Source organism: Scyliorhinus canicula, chromosome 21 (assembly GCF_902713615.1).
Source record: "Scyliorhinus canicula chromosome 21, sScyCan1.1, whole genome shotgun sequence".
NCBI classification, from domain to species: domain Eukaryota; kingdom Metazoa; phylum Chordata; class Chondrichthyes; order Carcharhiniformes; family Scyliorhinidae; genus Scyliorhinus; species Scyliorhinus canicula.
In genome coordinates, this window is record NC_052166.1 from 64,826,931 (window position 1) to 64,844,540 (window position 17,610).

A 17,610-nucleotide genomic window follows, 5' to 3' on the forward strand; every position below is an offset into this window, starting at 1 on the left:
CTGTGCTGCCAACAACTAACTCAAATGACCGGCTTATCTCCAGTTTACACTCAGCTGTGCAGTTGGAATATGTTGCAGCTCATCAAAGAGACAGTGACTTTATTGAACCTTTCTAGATTTGCTTTGAGTTTCAGATGAGGGGACCTGGACCCTATCTGAACTGAATTGAAACTTGGGGTTCCAGAGATCATGTTAGATACACCATGTCCTTTGCCCGGTTGTAGAAATGGTGTCGTCTTGTCAAAATATTCCAGCCAAAAGTGCCGAGTTTCGAAAGTTATGCAGCTGATTCCTTGTGTTGATTTCCACAGGCCTGCGTGTACTGCCAAGTCTATCGCAATCCCAGGACAAGATAGCTCCCTGCAGCTGGACTGTAAGGGAGATGGGACCACAGACAATAACGTTGCCTCCGGTGGTGGCCTGCATTCAGTGAGGCAGCCAAAACCTCGGCCTCCACTCAGTTCAGGTAATGGAGGTTTCAGTTGTATGAAAGAGTCATCTCTTTGTGTGTGTGTATGTGGCCTAGGTAGCGTCAGCTTCTTAACACAATAAATGACGTGTTTTGACTAAATTAACTTTAACCCTCTTTGCCTTCTATTCTAAAGCACTTCCAGCTGCTCTCCCAAATTGTACCCTCCCATCAACTTAAGGTCATCCAAAACACTTCCGCCGGTGCCTTAACTCGCACCAAGTCCCATTTTCCCATTCCTGTGCTCACTGCCCTACAGTGGCCCCGGCCAAGCAGAGCCTTGATTTTAATATTCTCATCTCTGTTTTCAAATCACTTTTCTCCACCTGCCCACAACCATGGTCTTCCCCTTCCCTACCTCTCTAATCTCATCCAACGCCACAACCCTCTGTGCTAATCTGCCCTTGAAATGTGATCTGGCATGGGTCATCAATTTTTCATTGTTTCACCATTGATGGTCATTCCTTCAGCTGCATAAGCCCCAAGCTCTGGCAGTCCTTCCATACACCCCTGCCTCTTTCTCTTCCTCCTTTAAGACACTCCTTTTAAGCTGCCTCTTTATCTAAACCTTTGGTCATTTGACTGAATATTTTTTTTTGGCTCGGTGTCACACTTTGTTTGATGATGTTCCTGTGAAGTTCCTTGGGGACATTGTTAAATGAAGCTACTAATGTAGCCATGTCCATCTATCTGATACAAATGAAAATATAGTCTTACCCATAGTCATTACATTAACTAAAAAGGTTAAAGATGATCTCATGCAGCAGAGCCATAAATCTCCTTTATTTAGCCGGGGCAGACATTACTGTTTCTCTCTCATTCATCTGGGGGATTTCTGAAATGTCGTCATCTGTACTGGATAGTCTTGATTTAGTTTGCTGCCCCGTTCGACATCCGACACAAGATTTTCGCACTGGAAGTCCTTGGGAGATGAGAGTTCTTTTCTGTTAAGAACCCCGCTGATGTTACCTGCGAGTGTCTCAAAACCCCAAAGGATAGCTGGAACCACTGGTTCTTGGTGTCATTTTGTTTGAAATAATGTGAGGAACAATGTCCAACCAGTCCAGTCATTTGTGTAAACAATTAATAAAGAATATTTATTAAAGTGAAAGAAAAAATAAATCACAGCAAAAGACTAAAATACACTGTGACACTGAAGTATATCAATACCTGAACACGGTTTTATCTGAAGTTACCTATTGTTTCCAAAATATACTGGGGCTGGTTTACCACACTGGGCTAAATCACTAGCTTTTAAAGCAGACCAAGGCAGGCCAGCAGCACGGTTCAATTCCCGTACCAGCCTCCCCGAACAGGTGCCGGAATGTGGCGACTAGGGGCTTTTCACAGTAACTTCATTGAAGCCTACTTGTGACAATAAGCGATTTTCATTTTTCATTTCATTTCATATACCCATGTTCCTTGAACATACTTGAGATGCCTCTTTTCCCAAGCAACATCCAATTTATAGGTCAAATCCAGCTAATAGTTACCACACAACACCGCTTGGGTGACCAAGTCTGGGGAACGCCTCTTCCTGGTTCAGGAAAGACACCAAACTGCGTCTTTCAGAGGAGAATATCTGTAATCTGATGTGACTAAATACTCGATGGAACAGGCCCCCATGGCTCAGAACATGGCCTTTCTGGCTGTTAGATGGAGAACTGGCCTCCTTCCCCAATGAGGGTGGCAGCAGTTATACTGTTCAGTCTCTTTCATAATCCTACCCTGTGGATTCGGCTGTTTACATCTCTCAAGTTCCTTGTATTTCTCAAGTTCCTTGCGTTTAGAAGTTATCATTGTGTAATCCCGCTGATCTGAGGCAGTCCGCAAGCCTTGCCTTCTGTGTAAGTAACTTTTTAATTCTTTCAGTTGACTTTACGGCTGTCCTGTCATCTGAGCAGGTCCTGCCCACTGTGCTGCTGTTGATTGAGTTCATCACAATCGCTGCGCTCAGCTTTCTGGGCCTACAAATCAGACTTTCAGTTTAAGTGATAATACTTTAAAACTGTTTGCCAAACTCTTTATAGCATCTCTTTGGTGTTTCTAATGGCTTGCTATTACCCGGTCAGCGGGAATATCAATTAGTTGATTCGTACCTTGAGGAACAATCGGATGTAGTTTGGAAAGTTCAATTTTCTGTTAACATGCAACGGCGAACTGCTGATTTATTGAGGCATTTGAAACGGCTTGGGACATTTTACTTCTTTAAAGGTCCTGCAGGCCTTGCGTTGTGGCAAGGTCATCTGCCATACACCACTTTAGGCCCAGGTACTTGTGTTCCCCATTTAACATTAGAGTCTGGATGTAAACTTTACAATTTAAATGAGAAAGTATTACCCCATCAGCAACATTTGACGCTGGGATGTAGCTATTTACAGCGCTTGAGATTTGTGCCTCTGAGGGGCCAGCTGGTTATGTGGGCAGCACGGTAGCATAGTGGTTAGCACTGTTGCTTCACAGCTCCAGGGTCTCAGGTTTGATTCCGGCTTGGATCACTGTCTGTGTGGAGTCAGCACGTTCTCCCTGTGTGTGCGTGGGTTTCCTCCCAGGTGCTCCGGTTTCCTCCCATAGTCCAAAGACGTGCAGGTTCGGTGGATTGGCCATGCTAAACTGCCCTTAATGTTAAAAAAAAAAGGTTCAGTGGGGTTACTGGGTTACGGCGTGGGGTTGAATAGGGTGCTCTTTCCAAGGGCTGGTGCAGACTTGAAGGGCCGAATGACCACCTGCACTGTAAATTCCATGTTATACATGAGTGCACATGATTGTATTACCCACTGCCTTTAGAACATTGAGACTCCTAGAACATGAAGCTATTCAGCCATTCGCGACTCTTGGAAAGAGCCGTTCAGTTAGTTCCGCTCCACTGCTCCTTCCCCACAACTCTGCAAAGTTCCTGCCTTCAGCAACTTGTCCCATTCCCTTTGGAAAGTGCCAGTTGAGTCAGACCCCACTTTCCTTTCAGGCAGTGCATTCCAAATCATAACTTGTTGTATAAAGACATTTCTCCTCGTCCCACCTCTGGCACTTTTGCCAATTACCTTAAATTGTCCAGTTTGCCATCTGCCATGCCCTCCCTGACAGATATACAGAATGTGTATATTGTTTTAAAATGCCGGCACAAACAACACTATTTTCAAGGACTTTAAATGTTGAGATTGGTATCTTGAGGCCCAGCATCAAGAAGTGTTTTGGATGGTGCTGGGGATTCTCATTCTCACTGTCATTGTTTTTGTTTTGAAGTAAAGTTGAAGCACAGTTTCCCCCCCCCCTTCCATTGTCATACCGCAATGAAAAATCTTTCCTCTAGAAGGAGGAGCGTAACCCAGCGCCCTATCTGTGCTTCATTAGCTGAGCTGAGATGGCCATTTTTAGGTTGCACAGTGGGACATTTTGTTCCTCTACCCTGCCGCAACCTCTCCCATCTTCCCACACCCAAACTCCCATACCAACTGTGTTACAGTTTACCGTTGTCCTGAGTGCATTAAACTGATTTTGTAAAGAAAATGGATCTTTTCCCAATCCTGCCTGTGTTTGTACCGTTTCTGCTAGGCCTGACTGAAGATGCAGATCAGACCCCGTCCAGCCCAGATGAAGTGTTTCAAACTGGCCATTCTCGGAATTCCAGCTACGCCAGTCAGCATTCTAAAGTGTCAGGTAAATATTCCTGTGTTTCTGTCTCCTCTTGTGGAGGCATATTGTAGGGTGGGGAGCTAAGCATTCCGAAGAGTCCAAACTGTAGAGTATTGTGTAATGTGCTGGATCTGATGCCAGGACAGTCGGGTTTACTGTCCTGACATCAGATACCAAAGTTTGAGGTCACATACCAACCAACTCAAAAACAGCTTCTTCCCTACTGCCATCAGACTTCTGAATGGACCTACCTCGTATTAAGTTGATCTTTTCTCTACACCTTGCTGTGACTGTAACATTATATTCTGCAGTCTCTCCTTCCTTCCCTATGTACGGTATGCATTGTTTGTACAGCATGCAAGAAACAATGCTTTTCACTGTATACTAATACATGTGACAATAAATCAAATCAAAATTTCTGGTTTGGGGGGGGGGGGAAGTGAGGCTAGTTTTTAGAATAAATAAACCTGGGTGTGACCAGAAGCTGAATGCTTAATGCTGGAATTTAGGGACAGTGGTATTGGAGACTTCAAATCACATCCCCTTTGATCAGTGTTCTAGTTTGTTGCTTTGTGTTCAGAATGAGATGAATTCAGCTCTCCATGTACGGCAGTACAAACGGTGTTGGTTACCCTTGTGTTGTTTTATCCACTGGAAGTTTCAGTTTCCAAGTCACTTTTTTTAAAGAATCCTGTAATTTACAGTCTATGTTTTTTTGTTGACTGGGTCCTCACCGGTAGCGGCGTCCTTCACTCAGAAAAATGACGTACTGCTCTGGTAATGAAAGAAAATAACGTGGTGTGGGTAGAGGGTTGAAATAAAACCATTAGCAACTACAGCAGGATGTAAGAAATGACTATAGTTCAGTCTGTGGTGAAGCAAATGAATAGAACTGACGACATTTGAAAATTCCTGATGGCTTTCTCTGTTGCAGTGACCTTTCCAAAGATTTCACTGCGCTAGTCTTTTGTTCTTCCCATTTGTGTAATTCAACCCTATTTTTCATTTGGGAGGGGCGGGGGGTGCGTGAAATCCAGCTGTTTTTCTTTAAAATTTATTTTCAAGGTACCTGTGTAACCTCCCCAAGTCCTATATGGTGGCCTGGATTGCCATATTTTGTATTTATTGTATTTATTTCTTTAAACAGAATTTTTTTTTTGCTCTCAGCAAGGCAGTAAGGTAAGAAAGAGGTCAGCCCCGAAGAATGAAACACTTTATTTCAGTACTTTGTTTTTGTCAAGCATTTTTCACACTGTCAACTGCAGATCAAAAGCTCCTTTCATCTACACAACTCCCAACACCAAAATTAACTCCCTGCTGCGTTGCTGTGTCTTTATTTTCTCCTCGTTCTCACAGCAGTCGTTCACTGTTTGAGATTTTTAGTTCCCAGATTAGAGCTTTCTGCTGTGCGCCCAGTAGGATCTCGAGTTGAGACTGGCCACCATTCTTTCCCATTGGACTCGGCAGAGAGACGTGACTTCCTTTGCTGCCGTCTGGGTTGGGTTCCAGCTTGGGTGCCAGCATTTGAAAGGGGCAATATGTTGATTAGTTGCTGTGTCGTCCAGCGCCCAGTAAGTTGGCGCCTGTTTACATCGATCGCTTTCCGTGTTCCCGCTAAGCTGCACACGCGTGGGCCCGTGTGGAAAAATTAAAAAGCTGCCCCACAGACGAAAGTCTGCTTGCGCACAGCAAAACACTCAAATCAATGACAAAGTGCTGAAAATATTCGATCTGGCAGCATGAGAGGGGCAGGGTTAACGTTTAACCATTCTGAAGAAGAGACGTATTCAACTTGTGACATTATCCGGTTTTTTTTCTCTGCTAATGTTGCCCAACCTGTTGAGTATTTCCAGCACTTTGATTAATTTCAGATTTCCAGCATTTGCAGCATTTTGCTTTTATTTCAATTTTGTTTCAATCCCAAAATGATTATTTTCATCCCTAAACCATCTGATTTTAGTTTTCGAGGCTTAATCATTCAGCAATTAATTCAAATTTATACTTTTTGAGGGGAATATAATATACATTCTTTTAAGTGCTGGCTCTGGGATCTCTAAACTACCCTTCAGAAGTATCACAGCCTTTAACTGTAATCAAAGCAAATTGCAAGAGAAAGCAGCAGCTTGACCTGAGGGAGCTTCAGCTCGATGAAGAAGTAAAGCGGTTTAGGATTAAGGTCATGAAACACCTAACCGTATCCGGCTGATCTTTTTTAATCTGCATACCCATTAGAAGGAGTGCAGTGGAATGAGAACAGTTCAAAGATCCCCCTCAGGATCAAAATCTGTCGGGTTGTGTTTGAGTATCATTAATGCAGCAATACAAAGGCCAAAAAACTAAGTGGAATGAAAGGAAATTCTATACTTAAGATATCCTCTACATATCGATCAATAATAAGTGGGGCACCAGGTTAACCTCGTAGCCTCAGTGCTTGTAGAATACATTTATTCTACTTCAATGCACGTGTGCAGTGGGTTGAGGGCTTGCCAGCCCAGTTCTGTATTGCTGTCGGATCAAAGCCAGCGTTTTTTGTGTCGTGTTCTGAAGTCCCTTGTCAGAGGAGAGCATTTCTCTCTCTTTACCCTATTGAAGCTATCATATTGATGCCTCTGTTGGTCACCCTGAACCTTCCAAGCTCCAGGAATTGTGGACTAAGTTGATGCTCATGCAACCTGTCTTCATAATTGGCCTTTGGACAACAAATACCAGCCATGCATGGACCTCCTAACACCGACCTTCCCTTTTGTTTCCTGCACTCTGTCCCCTGTCATTGTACTTGCTGAAAAAAATGTTAGAACCTTTCCAATTCGGGTGAAGGGTCATTGACCTGAAACATTTTCTATTCCTCTCCTGGTTCAAGGTCATTTATATCTTGTCTGAGGTTCGCTACTCAAAACTGGACACTGCTCCAGATTGGACTGACCAGGAATTCAGTCAGCCACAGTTTTGTCAGCTCACTCACTCTTGTCTGTTCCTTTTCTAATTCCTGTTCCTATCCACATGACTTACCTTGGCATTGTCTGCAAAAGTGGATATATAACTTTCTCTTCCTTCATCAAAGCTGAGCTCCTGGCAGAGACTCCTGCTTGTTATATCCTGATAATTCAAGAACAAACCAGGGCAGCACAGTGGTTAGCACTGCTGCCTCACGGCGCTGTGGACCCGGGTCCGATCCCGGCCCCGGGCCACTGTTTGTGTGGACTTTGCACATTCTCCCCGTGTCTGCGTGGGTTTTGCCCCCACACCCCAAAGAAGTGCAGGTTAGGTGGATTGGCCACGCTAAATTGTCCCTTAATTGGGGAAAAAATAATTGGGTACTCTAAATTATTCATTTTTTTTAAATTCAAGAACGAACCCATTACCCCTGCTCTGCTATCTCCCAGTCAATTAACACGGCCATACCACAAATTTACCCCTGATTCCATTATTTTGCTAATAATCTCTTGGGCGGGGCTTTGAGCTGAATCCTGCATTAAAGAGTGGAACAGAAACAGAACTTTGGGAGCACTCAGCAAGTAAATCGACATCTTTGCAGGGAACAGACGAGTTAAACTTTCTGGTGCAACTCTGTCAGAGCTGGGAAAATGCTCAGGATTTAAATGGGAGACGGACAAAGGGTAACGGAAGGAAAAGGAAAGGTGCACACAGGAGAGAATGTATGCATGCTCACGAGAAACAGGAAATGGTTACACGGCTGGGGATATTAGCACGAGACTACAGGAAGAAGTTTAAGAGAAATTTGAAGACCTGGCTACAATAATGAAATACTTGGAATCTTTTTTAAAGCAAAGAAAGCTCTCTCGTTGATTATTTCATGTGTAATGATGGGCAATGGGATATTAAAACATCTGGTATGAATATTACAGCTGTTGTTTGTGCTTAGGATGATGTCATGGCAGATTAGATGCCAAATTCTGCTCATTCCCTGCTGTTTTTTTTAATGTTCTCTGTAATCTCATGTGAAAATCATGCTGATGAAGTAAAATTACTGCCAGGATTAAAGTCTATTGTGATGGGAATGCAGAAGAATAGAGTTGCACGATTTACAGGAGGGAGCAGTCTAGTGTCGGATGCCCACATCCCTCAAGGTGGAAAGCCTGGGTTTAAGTTGAATTGTCGCATTAGATTAGTCATGTTGTACATAGCCATAGGTAGGCTTAGTCCAAATTGGGTAGCAAATTTTAGCAAATGGCTGTCAAATAAAATTGAGCTCAAAAAGAGCAATTAGTTTATATCTGCAGGGAAAATTCTACACTTGTTAAGCAACGTTATTTATTGCAAATTCAATATTGTTTAAAAAATTCAGGTTACAGCACTGAGCACTCCCGGTCCTCTAGTCTTTCGGACCTCACTCACCGGCGTAACACATCCAGTAGCAGCAGTGCCTCTGGAGGGCTCAGTGTAACCGTGGAGAGCGCAGAAGGGGAGAAGGAGCACAAAGTGGAGAAGCCACCCCGGCCCCCAAGGCCAGCAATGCCGCCTGACAGACCATCCAGGTACACAGCTGTTCTGTTTAAAAGAGGTAGTTCCCTATCTCTGGATAGTGCACATCCTGATAGCAGGACCAATAGAAGGTGAGACCACGGAACATTGTACGTACAGTTTGATTTTGAAGGGTGTTACTGTTGCCAGTTTGTGACATTTTCTGTGTCTTTACATCTTTCAAACTCCACACTGTCCTCAGATCTGTCTGTTCCAGATCAGAAAATGTTTGTCTGTAGCCCCAAATGTTTTAAAACCAGTAAAACTATAGATAATGCATTCTTTGTACCATTCGAGAATTTCTAATCTGCCAGCAAATGGCCTGTGCATCTTCGCACCCCGCAGTCTCGGACTAGAAATATTTAAAATAAACGTTTCTGGTAGACAAAATGGGGTGGATATTTTATAGCTCCAGATGTTTTAGGTTTTCAAAATATTCCGCTCTGTTCATTTCTGCTTCATTTGATTCATCTGTTTGTTCAAATTGAAATTGTGCTGTTTAATTTAGTTATGTGTCGGTGTATAATGTCACTTTTTTCGAGCAAGAAAAACAATTTGCACTAACAGAATTCGTATATCTAAACGCCTTCTGACTGTATGTCTGCCTGATCACCGAGTTAAGGTGCTACTAGGCAATGTGCACTTAGAAAATGGGCCCTTTGAGCCTGCTCTGCCAATCAACATGGCTGGTCCTCTATCTCAACGCCATACTCCAGCGCTCTCCCCACATTTTTCTGATGCCTTTGGAATCTAGAAATCTCATCTATTTCCTTCTTGAATTAGTGATTTGACCGTCAAAATTTCTGTGAATACAGGCCTGTAAACCCAAACTCTCCTCCTACAATGATCCTGCCATCCCAGGTATCAGTCTGCAATTGCCTCATGCCCAAATTAGCCAATGCAGGATGATGAGGCCACCTGTACATGCCCCAGTTTCAACCCAGACTGGTTTGATGAAATTCACAGAACACGCTGCAAAAACTCAGCCTCTGTGGAAAGACGAACGCAGTTGACGTTTCGAGTCCGATATCACTTCCTCTTCGAACGGAAGAGGAGCCATATCGGACATGAAACGTTAGCTTTGTTTTACCAGCGTTTTCTGTCTGTATTTTAGATTTCCAGCAGACCCAGTTGTTTGCTTTCATCAAACTCACTTCTGGCATCCACGGTTCTGTAAAGAATGAGTATGGGAAATCTTACTCACTGGGTGGTCATCTGTGCCTTGAGACTTAACTAATCCATTACTGATTAGTATTGAATGTGCAGCCCCCCCCCCCCCCCCCCCCCCCCACTTCAGAAAGACCCAAGAATTGGTGTTGTAATGTGGGAAGAATACACATCTTTATCTTGCCTGTAGTGTATCTAACTATGTAAAAAGTGGGCACGGAATTTAGAACTAAACATCAAACCTGGAGTACGTCAACAGCATACTGTTGATAATGTAGAAGTTGAAAGAAAGCAACTTTGTTAGTTCATTAAGTGATCTGTGACCTAGGTGCATTGTGTCTGAGTCACAAACGTGTTACATGACCAATTTGCCCAAAAGAGAGTACACTGCAAATTCCTGTTTGATACAGGATCATTGGCAACAGGTTCAACTGCCCTAATGGATGGTGTGGTTCTCTGTTGCATAGATCAGGAAAGTGCTGGGTTTATCCCAGTACCGTGCTTATTTCATTCATCCTTTTGTGTGGGGTGCTACAGTTGTGGCCCTTTGCTAAGAAGAGGCAATTTAGCCATAATTCATGTTCCTGAAAATGCTCCTTTGGGAGGGGGGGGGGGGGGGGGGGGGGGGGGGGCAGTGAGTGGATTGACCATGCTGCTTCACAAGATGGAACGTACTATAGCTACCAACATGATATGAATTACTCCTTTGGAAAGGCTGGTCAAGGTTGGCATTCCACGAGGGAATTGGATGGTCAGGTAAATGCCAACTCATGGATTTCCAAGTCCTTGTGCACTTGACTGCTGTTCTCCTGTTTTTAAGCGTGTAGTTTGGTTGTTTGTAACAGATTCTCCATCCCTTAGGCGGAAGAAGGAAACTGTGGAGAATCAACCCACTTGGGTCGATGACACCAGAATCGATGCAGATGACATTGTGGAAAAAATCGTACAGAGTCAAGATTTCACAGATGTCAGTAATGCCGAAGGTAAGCCCTCCTAATTCAGGGGGTGATTCTCAGGCCCACATCAGCCATCGGTTGCCTTATTCAAGTGCCTGCTCTTTAGTGGCCAACAGGGCTATCCAAGGTCTTGGCACCCAAATTGGGAACTGCTGCTTTCCAAAATACTGCTTATTTTGCTGATGTATTGAGTTTAGTATGACTTCAAAGTTCATAAGAAAAGGAAAATGTTGACTAAATTTGTATGGGGATCTCCACCTATGTCCAGTGTGACTCATGTTGCTGTAGAGAATTTGGCTGTGGGTCAATACTTGCCACGAGCCTCTGTTACTCATGGAGGGGAAGCCACAATGGTGTGTGGTCTGCGATGCAGCAACTGTGGAAATATGTTGTCAAATCTTATTCATTATTGTCACTTGGGGCGCACACGTATTATGGAAATTATTGCACGGACAGAGGTCACTCAGCTCTTCCAATTTAATTTGATCACCTTCCCTGCCTTCCCCCTGTTCCTTTATGCTCTTTGAATATTTATCCAGTCACTTTTAAATCACATTACAGCCTTGGCCTCAACATGGGGCAAAGCTGAAATAAAGCCTTTTAGTGTTTGCATAACAAACACACAGACTTTAATGTAATTGGCTAAAGAACCAGAGGCAGGATGAGAATTATTTTACGGGAGAAGTTCCTCAACAGCACCCTTGTTAACTTCGATGCTTCCTCCCAAGTGGCTCAACATGGCATAATGAGGGAGGTAGTAATCAGCAGGAGGCTCCCTTGCCCACTCCTGGCTTCTTAAAAAGGAGTGTAATATTTGCCACTCCTTTGACACAACTCCCAAATTTTGGGGGGTGGAAATTCTGGTTAGGTGTTTCTGCTCCCCACACTCCCCTCACCCACACACACACTCCCTTCAGTATTCTGGGGTTCAAGCCATTTTGAGCCGGTGGTTTGCATGTGGAGTCCAAATTGATGGAGAGTCTCTTATATGATGCAAGCGATTGTGAGTGATTCCACTCTTTTTATTGGTTTTAAAACCTAAACACTTGTTAGTCATACTGCCCAGTTATCATGTAAATAGGAATGAGTGTTGCTGATAGAGTTAAGATGGGTTATCCCATAGCTTATTTTGAACAAAGTTCCTTTTAGAGATGTCCTTTTGCAATATTGGACAGACTTAACCCCTTATTTATATTGAGCAGAGTAGCTTTTGGAAAATTTTACAATGTCTATCTGAAAGAATTTGTTCAACTCCAAAATGCCCTTTCCTCTTAATAGTTTAAAATAACATGGTTTAGAGGCAGTACAGCGAAGGCTCACTAGATTGGTCCCCTGGCGGGGAGTGGTTTGCACTGTCTCAGGACCAGCGGCTGATCGTTTACGATTGAGATGAGGAGAAATTTCTTCACTCGGAGGTTCATGAATCTGGAAATCGCCACCCCAGAGGATTGTGGATGCTCCATCGTTTGCTGTATTTAAAGCTGAGACAGACAGATTTTTGGTGTCACGGGGATTAAACGATAAGGGAAGCAGGCAGGAAAGTGAAGTTGAAACCGAGGATCAGCCATAATCATATTGAATGTGGAGCAGGCGCCACAGGCCACATGGTCATCTACTCCTAAATTTTGTCTTTCTTTAGGTTCCCCTTATCATTTGCAGACATGCAGATAATGATATACAGACAGGCAGCTAATGAACACAGAGAACAGGACATGACCAATGAGCAGGCAGGACACTCAGGGGTGGTATCTCACTATAAAAGGCACGAGGCACTCACACTCCGCCTCTTTCCACTGATTAACATCTACAGAGTGAGTCAGGGTGTATGTACAGTATCACACCTCCAGCACGTGGCTAAGAGCTAGTCTGGTTCAGTCAGACAGAGTAATCACACTTGGGTTAGCAAGGAGTCAAACTCATAGAGAACTGTGCTAATTGTGCTACTGGTTCAATAAATCAGATTGAACTAACTTCAAGGTCTGGAGTATCTTTTGGTTAAAGCTGCATCCAGTTGCAGCCTGTGTTATCCCCAAGTACATAACACAACACCCCTCTCGTTTCTCTCCTTTCACACCCAGCACCAACCACAAGGAGATGCACATTTATGTCTCAAACTCCTTGATCTGGACCTTTATGGAAGGACAGTCGCTGACAAACTATGGCCAGAGAAATTATGCATTTCGATCAGTTTCTCAGTTCGGAGCTATAGTTGATGCAAGTGCAGCAGTATTACAATTATCAGAATTCTCAACTTTTCAATGAGTCTGTAAATAAGCTCTGTCTGCTTATTCCCATGGTTCAGCTGGATGTCAAAGATCCCAGGCCATTATCCCTCAAGGAGAGCAAGGAATTCTCCCACTGTTCTGAAAAACACAGCAAGTTCGATCAAAGACTAATCAACCGACCATTTATGGGCAGCATGATAGCACAGTGGTCAGCACTGTTAATTCACAGTGCCAGGGTCCCAGGTTCGATTCCTGGCTTGGGTCACTGTCTGTGTGGAATCTTAACATTCTCCCCGTGTCTGCGTGGGTTTCCTCCGGGTGCTCCGGTTTCCTCCCACAAGTCCCGAAAGACGTGCTTGTTAGGTGAATTGGACATTCTGAATTCTCCCTCTGTGTACCCAAACAGGCGCCGGAGTGTGGCGACTAGGGGATTTTCACAGTAACTTAATTGCAGTGTTAATGCAAGCCTACGTGTGACACTAATAAAGATTATCATTGTTATCCTCTTGCTGCTTGTGAGAACTGCAAAATACTGCCACCGTTACCTGGCTAACAGCAGCTGATGCGCAATGCAATTCAATGTACTTTGGCATTCCTCAAGAGACCACGTTGAGGTGATTATATGAATGCATGTCTTTGAATCGATGTTCTCAAAATATGAGCTGTCACCAAGGGTGTAGATTCTTGAGCCAGGAATGTGGCTGCTTTCTTTGCTGCAGTGTACTCCAGTGATGTGTACTCTTCCTTTCCAGACAGTAACTTACGGCTGTTTGTGAGCAGAGATGGAACAACGGCGCTCAGTGGCATTCAGCTGGGAAACAGGTGGGTTTATTGCATAGTTTATCCTAGACTCCCAGAGTATTTTTATGTGGGATTTTCTTCCAAATGAAGCTACGGTGCTAATATTTTGTTTTTAAAACCTTTTTTGAGGTTTATCCTGTTACGGTTGGGTGCTTTCCGCTCGTCTTTCCTCTCTCTGCACAGAGGAATGCTCCAGAGTAATATTTTTGACCCTTTAAATCCATGTGTGTTAACACAATGTAGTGACGTCTGTACCCAGGCAATCCTCTGATCGAGGGGTTTCTGCTTAGCAGGATCTCCGTGAACAGCATCACCTGAGGGAGGCATTGCCCCTGTGCCAGCTGTACTAAAATTGTAAATACACTCTTTATAAAAACATTGAAGACCTTACATAGTAGATATTCTTCCCCCACTCCAAGATCCAATGAGTTGCCAGATAATACTCCTGTAAAATGCCTTGGGATGTTTTCCTGTTTGAAAGGTGCTAAATGAATACTATTTTTTTTTTTTACAAAGTCATTGTTGATTCAACTAACTAATCTCCTACAGCGATACCAAGTTTTAATTCGCATTTAATGGGTTTGTCTCTTTTCCTGTCCAGTTTAAGAACATAAGAACTAGGAGCAGGAGTAGGCCATCTGGCCCCTCGAGCCTGCTCCACCATTCAATGAGATCATGGCTGATCTTTTGTGGACTCAGCTCCACTTTCCGGCCAGAACACCATAACCCTTAATCCCTTTATTCTTCAAAAAACTATCTATTTGGAGAATATGGCATTTTATAACACACACACACACACACACACACACACACACACACCCCCCCCCCCCCCACCTAAAACAGCTGTGCGGTGACGGCATATACTTTATATTGCACAGCGTCCAGAAGATATTGAGATAAAAATTGAGAATCACTGGACCAAGGTTGTTTGCCATTTTCACCCCAGCCCTGCAAAAGCAAATCAATCTGAAATTTTCCATGCATCGTGGGGTTGTTTGTGATTCTTGTGATTAACGTGTCAGTGCTGAAGCAATGGAATGCCATGGTCTTTGCACGGTGTTACGTGAGTAACAAACACTCCTCTTCCTTTCTCCACAGGGTGTCGGCAGGTGTCTTTGAGCCTGTTGTTATCGAGAGCCGTTGAGGAGCCTTTTGAGCCACTCTGCTGCACCTACTTAACCACTTTCCATTTGAGCTCCTTGCCTTCTGCACATCTCGTCTTATCCATCAGGTCATGCTGCCCACCAGCCCGTCAGCTGGACTGAAGGAGGAGGGTGGCCATTCCTATCCAACAATCCCAAGAAGTGGCCGACGTTGATTCTGACCACGTTGGAGTAATTGAGTGGGACGCAAGTCCCTAAACAAAAAATGATCTCCATTCCTATCTGTCACAAAATATGCTGAACCAGTACAGATAGTGGGATTTAATTTGAGAAATAGTTTTGTTGTGACTTCGAAATGTTGTTTCCCGAACCCTTTCAAAACACAGCAATTAAATACCAAAAATATTTGGCAATTAGTCCGTTTTTAAAAAAGGTGACCGTTTTTCCTCGAGGTGTTGTTTGGCAGTGTTGCTAAACTTTTCTCCCCGTTCCTCAGCCATTTACCAACCAGGGCTAAAGACTGTACGTCACCCTGTGAATCTTTTGGCTATTGCACCAAAAGAAATAACTTTTAAATGCTTTTAAAGATTTTATTGTGTTTAGCCCCAAGTGCTTGAGCTGCCCTGTGTGGGCCGAGATCAGTTTGTTTTACGCAACCAAAATTGATTCGCCGCTTTGGTCATTAGAAAAGCGCACTAGGTTTTCATTTAATTTTAAAACATTTCAATCGCATAATTGCCCTCAAGAAAAGGTTGGGTCATTATGTTTTAACAATAAAACAAGATCAAATTCCAATTTAAATGGTGATCAACCCAATTCCAAATCAATGAATCAGCTATGACGCCATAGGTAGACACATCAGATACAGTGATGTCTTGCACAGAGTATTGGTGTACCTGTGGGTGTTGGATTTCTCCTGAAATGAAGTAATAGGATGATTTTTCTTCTTTTTAGTCTTGTGACATTGTTCATGTTTTCTGATGCTTTCTCTACAAGTCAGGGACTCGACAGTTTGATGCACATAAATGTTCCTTTAATAATGCATGTTACGGAGCACTTTTCTTTATAGGCAGGGAGCAGATTCACTCATCTTTATTTAAAAAAAATAAATCACTTTAAAATCTGTGCTTTAAGAAGAAAAATCTAACGTGTTTTACCCTGTACCATCCAAACACTTGCTAAAAGGCTGGCTTTAAATGCTCAGAGAAAAACCTTCAAGCCGAGTGGCGTACTGTTGTAATAACAGAAACCTCGTCAGAAATTGCTCTGAAGAAACATCCATTCTGAGTGCTGTATCGGCTAATTGCAGAGACTAGTGATGCACCACTTAAACCAAGCAATGGATGACTATTTGACTATTAAATTGTTACCCAGCTGCTCAGAGCGTGGGTGGGCAAGTCCTGCCTTTGCAAAATTTCTGATGTTTTCCTTATAGCTGAATTATATTCCAAATGCAGGCAGCTGGTTCTAAAACTGGAACTTTTCTCAAAACCCATTGGTAAGTGGCCTTTAGTACAGGCCTCTTCCTGCTTTGAAACAAGGTTCCTGTAAACCGTCAGCGTTGAAAATGAGTTATTTTTCCAGAATTGGTTCTGGGACAGTGGAGCGGAATTTGCTGTCCCATTTCTCTTGAGTGATGTGTTAAGGAAGTGGCCACAGATTTCTGCTGCACAGCATTAACAGCCAACTCTTTTTCTGAATGATATTGTGCTGTGCCAACGCTCAATTCTTATCTCAGCGATGAGAATTGAACGTTTCAGTAATGCAGCATTCTACATGCTTGTTGCTGGCCTGTAGGGCTGTGAGGGCATATCCAAATCTTGGGACTTTTCAGTCCTGAGCCTGTATGTTGTGAGCAGCATCTGTCACCTCTGATGGAACGAGTGACTCCAAGGAGCCTAGAAGCTGTAGCTCTTTAACGTCATTTCCTGTTCATGTCAGACATCCTGGCATTGGTAAGCTATGCACTTTGAAGACTTGTACATTTCCTACACTATTCTTGTCGTCTTGCTTATTGCATGCCACCCGTGAATATTGTGGCTCAGTTTGACGTAATGTGAACGGTTAACTTGTCCACTATCTGTATCTGTGGTATATTAAGGCCTAAAATACAAAGGCTGTGGTGAATCTTATCTCCTGACTTTTGTACTGTTTTAATAACTGTTCTGTGACGGCTAGCGTAAGGAAAACTCTTGCTTAACTTATTTTTTTGAATGCAGAGCCAAAATTAACACTTCACCTGCTGGGGTATGAGTTCAGTTACAGAGACTGGTTCGCAAAGGACTAAACACACCTCCTTCAAGCTCTTACAGTCAGCATATTTGTTTTTTTTTTAATCTTTCTGGGCATTTGTTCAGCAACTTGATGAGCAACTTGCTTGAAGAAATGAACTAAATCCCATTTATTCAAGTTCTATAGGTCTTCCCTGTTAATGATTTTGTACTCCTCCACACCAGCACTGGGATGCTGTGTAAGGCGCCACACTCATGTTTTACTGTAAGGGCACAATCTCTGTTTCATGCTGGTCTGCCAAAGTGGGTGCCTGTCCACAGTGCGCTCAATAAAGTCCCAGGACAATGAAGTGGGATGTTTGCATGCTCTCCGTTGTTTTGAAGTAATAACATTGTTACATGTGTGGAGCACGAGGCAAGAGCTGCTTAATCTAAGCACCAACCTCATTGAACTTCAATCCTCCTGCTCAATGCCTGTTGACTAAATTACAAACAGCTTCCTGAACCCCAACGCTCTGATTTGATCTCACCACCGTTCTGTTT

At 43.4% G+C, this 17,610-nt stretch overlaps 1 protein-coding gene across 3 annotated transcripts in view; it reads left to right on the forward strand.

The window, feature by feature from the left end:
• The window catches only part of LOC119955416 (protein FAM102A-like), a 119,430-nt gene extending 102,462 nt beyond the window's left edge, over window positions 1–16,968 (forward strand). For 2 of the 3 annotated variants that reach the window (XM_038781519.1, XM_038781520.1), the window contains exons 6-11: window positions 312–466; window positions 4,022–4,126; window positions 8,409–8,676; window positions 10,613–10,734; window positions 13,685–13,754; window positions 14,832–16,968. In XM_038781519.1, coding sequence (XP_038637447.1) covers window positions 312–466; window positions 4,022–4,126; window positions 8,409–8,676; window positions 10,613–10,734; window positions 13,685–13,754; window positions 14,832–14,877 — 766 coding nt within the window. In that variant the 3' untranslated portion in view covers window positions 14,878–16,968. The remainder of the gene's footprint in view (window positions 1–311; window positions 467–4,021; window positions 4,127–8,408; window positions 8,677–10,612; window positions 10,735–13,684; window positions 13,755–14,831) is intronic. The other variant, XM_038781521.1, reaches the window with a different exon arrangement.
• The last annotated feature ends 642 nt before the right edge of the window (window positions 16,969–17,610 follow it).